Source organism: Caenorhabditis briggsae (genome assembly GCF_000004555.2).
Source record: "Caenorhabditis briggsae complete genome, chrX, whole genome shotgun sequence".
NCBI lineage: Eukaryota > Metazoa > Nematoda > Chromadorea > Rhabditida > Rhabditidae > Caenorhabditis > Caenorhabditis briggsae.
In genome coordinates, this window is record NC_013491.2 from 19,898,420 (window position 1) to 19,902,989 (window position 4,570).

General features: G+C 38.0%; 1 protein-coding gene across 1 annotated transcript in view; it reads left to right on the top strand.

Moving 5' to 3' along the window:
• Positions 1-564: 564 nt before the first annotated feature.
• CBG07317 overlaps positions 565-4,570 on the top strand; it is a gene marked incomplete at both ends in the record, with an annotated part of 5,209 nt that continues 1,203 nt past the window's right edge. The window contains 6 exons of the mRNA XM_002645624.1: positions 565-768; positions 1,429-1,638; positions 1,684-1,911; positions 1,961-2,548; positions 2,684-2,845; positions 2,894-3,028. Of these exons, the coding sequence (XP_002645670.1) occupies positions 565-768; positions 1,429-1,638; positions 1,684-1,911; positions 1,961-2,548; positions 2,684-2,845; positions 2,894-3,028 (1,527 nt within the window). The remainder of the gene's footprint in view (positions 769-1,428; positions 1,639-1,683; positions 1,912-1,960; positions 2,549-2,683; positions 2,846-2,893; positions 3,029-4,570) is intronic.

The following is a 4,570-nucleotide window of genomic DNA, read 5'->3' on the forward strand; positions in this document are numbered from 1 at the left end:
ATGAATGACTTTTAGTGTAGTGTTTCCAGAACTTTGAATTTCTTAACCCTCTTTCGAAATATTCTGATACTTTAAAAATTTCATCACAGTAGAAATCTGTCTAAATAAGGCCAGATCTTATGATGAATCACCCCTCTCTACCTCAATACTTTCTCCTTTTCTCCTCAATTAACTACCAGTCGCCCCACCCACTTCGATTACTCTTCTTCTTTTTTCCATGCCACCGTTCCTGTATTTATTAACATCCCTCCCTCCACTCTTTCATTCGATTTCTTTTCATCTTCACACAGAACATACACAACTGTGCACACAAATTGACATACATTTTCATAGCAGACAAATATATATGTACCAAATAATGGACACGTATTCTAGTTTCGAATGAGTAACCGTTTCCGTTTTTCGATTCAAATTGACTTTTCGATTGACAGTTGAGAAACGTTTTTAAACCCAAAGGATTACCCGCATTTCTTATCACCACCGTTCCCTATAACTGTCGTCACATGCTTTTTTCTCTGAATTTTCAGTATTCAATTCTTCGAAATTCCAGAAACTCAACACATCATGGGCACTGAAACTGACATCGTCGCCAGATTCGACATCCATCTGGATGCCGGAGAAGAGCCAGTCTTCAAGGGAGGAGAGCTTATCACTGGAAAGTTGCTCATCGAGTTGCGCAAGCCAATCATCATTAATGCTGTAAAGCTGCAGATGAAGGGAAGAGCCGCATGGTTAAACGATCCATTGAAAAAGGATGATATTGAGAAAGTGAGTAAAATATTCCGAACCAAAATTTTCTGACTAAAAGTCTGACCGTAAAACTTGAAACTTTCGAATTTCAAAAGTAATTTTTGTTGTTGCGTGTCTATTAAATTTCAACATGGTTAAAACAGTCTTAAATAGCGATAATCCTAATGACTCAGAATTTTGCAAATTTCGATATTATACAATTCAGAAAATTACAAAATGTCGGTCTTTAAAAACTTGGAATATTTAGAACTTTCCATACTTGTAACGGACCGGGCCGGCCCGGAATTTTACAAACATGGAATTTCTGAATTTTCGAAATTCCAAAAAACCGAAATCGCTAATTTTGAAAATTCAGAAAAAAATTCAATTCGGAATTCCAAATTCCAAAATTTGATTTCGAAATATTTGGACAAACTGAGCTCTAACTTCAAACATAGACAATATTCAAAAAATGCAAACCTAGCACATTTTCGTTATGAAATCAATTATTAGGAGAACAGAGAAATTCAAATTTGAATACGCGCTGTTGAATTTCCGTAGAGCGCTCTTGCACTTGACCTCTTAGATTCCCTTTCCAAAAATGAACAGCAAACTTTCAATAAAAATAATTTTCCCACTAAAAAAGAGAAATCCAAAGCTATTTCACACCTCAAATCAACAAATTTCCTATCTTTTCAGGTTTACTTTGACCAAGACTTCACTCTGCTTGAACGTCCCCCAGGAAAACCAGAACCAGGACACTTCAAATGGATCGGTGACTTCACATACAGTCTTCCATTCGAGTGCCCACTGCCAAAAGGATGTCCAAGCACCTACGAGGGGCCACACGCTTTCATCAGATACTTCATCCGTGCCAGTTTGGTACAGGAGGATGAATTCGAAAAGATTGTGAGTTTAATGAAAATTTCGTTGAAAAACTGAACGATATTCCAGCATGAGTACTATGTGAAGAAGGCGTTCACCTTGGTTTCACCATCAGAGGGACACATCATCACCGGAGAGTCTGCACAGACTGAAGACTCGGCGATTCTCGGAAAGTGCTGCTGCAAGTCAAAATTGTCTGCCGAGCTTGCACTTCCAAAAACTGGATATCTCCCGGGAGAGTCAATTTATGGAAACTTGAAGATTGGAAGCAAGCACCCAAAGGACATTCTCAACCACGTAAGTATCCCTGTCACCTATGAAATCATAGAAAAAGATTTTTTTTCAGATGGAAGCCAGACTTGTCGACCGTGTCCGTCGTATCGGAGCTCCAGAAATCTCAGCTGCATCTCCATGGAGAACGCTTTACGTCAGAAAGCTCGAATCTAATCATGAATCACCAAACAAAGCTAAAGGAGCTTTTGAGCAGAATGGCATCTTCCTGCTCACAGTTCCACCAGTGTGTCCAAGCACAAAAGGAGATTACGAGGATCCATCAAAGATTGAGCATATCTTGAGCCCATATGGAAAGCTCTTGGAGAGCCCCTCAACAGCTACACTTCGCTTCCGCAAAATTCCATTTGTGAAGATTGAGTACGGAATTCAGGTCACGCTTGGAACTGATATTCTTCTGGAGATTCCAATTGAGATTGGAGAACTGTCGACTAGAGACAAGAACAACACCCTGGAATCGTTTGTTACTGGACCACAACCAGTTGAGGAGGCTGATGAGAAGGGAAAAATTGCTGTCAACGGACCATTCGTCTACACGCCAGTCTACCCATATCCACAGAATGCTGGAACTAATGGAAAGGCAGCCGGTGTGACAGTTATTAGCACCGAACCAAGCATCCAGCACAGTCATCAGGATCCAGAGGTGAGATTATTGAACATTTTATAAGAAATGTTGTAGATGAGAAAGTTGTCAGATTTCCAATACCAAAAATGTAGACATCGTGTGACTACCCTCATCTTCCATTAATGAAAAAATATACCTTCCTTCAATTTTCAGAAGACTATCGTCACGACAACTCGTACCATTGTCACTCACTCCGACGGACATGAGTCAAAAACCATGGAAGAGACTGTCGTGGAGACCGAGGGAGAAGTCGTTCGAACTGTTCTCGAAAGCACTGTCGACGATGATGGAATCAAGAGCGAGAGAAAGGAGACTGTGAGTTTTCATTCAAGCTACTTAAAACCTCATTTGATGACATTACAGACAACGATAGATGCTTCTGGAGACGAGAAGACACAAGTGGAGACATCGAAGACACGCGTCGCTGAGAGTTCCGAAGTACCAGAGATTATCAAGGAGGCCAGAGAGAGAATCGAGGAGTTGGTCGAGCATCAATTGGTGAGTATTCGCTGAAAATAAAGATCTTTATAGGGTACTCCTAAAATTTTCAAAGTTTTGCTCGTGAGCCAGGCCAAGGCGAGTTGAGCCAGCACTGCAGAATACCTTTAAAATTCACCGACCTGAAATTTAAGCGCAGAACTCAAGACAAACTCCATAATACCGGGAAATCTGTGTTAGAAAGGTCATTTGTGTTTTGAAATTAGAAAAATTCCGTAGGTTTTCGATCAGAAATATTCCGGAAACACAATTTCATAGAATTTCGTCAAAATACTCTTTTTGCTAAAAACAAGCTCAATTTTGGTGTAATCTATAGATTTTCATGAACTTTTTAAAAAATTCGCCGAAATTTAAAAAAAAATGTTAGTAAGATAATTGGATAAGCGGAAAAACAGAAAGGCTTCTTCTAATTGAAGAACCCCGAATAATAGAAGGGTCCTCCAAAGATACCTGAACAGTAGAAAAGTTGGCCCTACTAATGCAGGTTTTACGAAGTTTAGTATGGATTGTTTTGCATGACAAAAAGACCAAATAATTTTGACATTAGGGATACAGGAGATTTTTCGGAATTTCTTTTGGATCTATAGTGTTCATTTTGACGTGACGATGTGGAATTATAAAAATTCACATATTGCGTTGTTCTTATAAGAAGAGAAATATTTCAAATTTTTTCAAATTGTCAATTTTTTAATAAAAAATATACTTTTATGTGTAGAATATATTAGAGTCAATAAAAGTAATCTGATCTGATGTTTCGGTGCAAATTTACATAAAAATAGAGTAGTGTACAGTAGGAAACTATTTCCTGTGTTCTATTACAATCGATTCTTTTTCAATGGTTACATTAGTAATTTATTATTCATGTTCACGTGAAAAATATTTATTTAGATCATCAAATATAAAAAAAGAAGATATTTAAAAAACACAGAAACGAAGCAAATTCTTTTCTGTGTAAAAAGAAAAGACACGTAAAAAGACAGAAAAGAAGCAACTTCATTTCTGTGTTTCTCTCTGTGGGGAAAATAGTTCGAATAATTCCTGATTGAAACGTGAACTTTAACTACTCATATTTAAAGCTGCTTTGAACGTGGAGTTGAAGCAGAAAATCAAGAAGGCGAATTTGAGTGGGTAGCTGAAGTGATGGCGATTTTGATTTTGAAGATTGGCGGAATTCACTGTGAGTACTTGATACGAATCTGTTCAGAATTTCATTCCAGCTGCTCAACTACTTTTCAACACCGTAAATAAAAAAATAACTCTGAGAATGCACTGCTCAGGAACCGAACGTCGGCCCTCCAGCATTTGAAAAGTAATTGAGCAGCTGAAATGAAATTCTGAACAGATTCGTATCAAGTACTCACAGTGAATTCCGCCAATCTTCAAAATAAAAATCGCCATCACTTCAGCTCCCCACTAAAATTCGCCTTCTTGATTTTCTGATTCAACTCCACGTTCAAAGCAGCTTTAATTCTGAGTAGTTAAAGTTCACGTTTCAATCAGGAATTATTCGATCTATTTTTCTCACTGAGAGAAACACAGAAA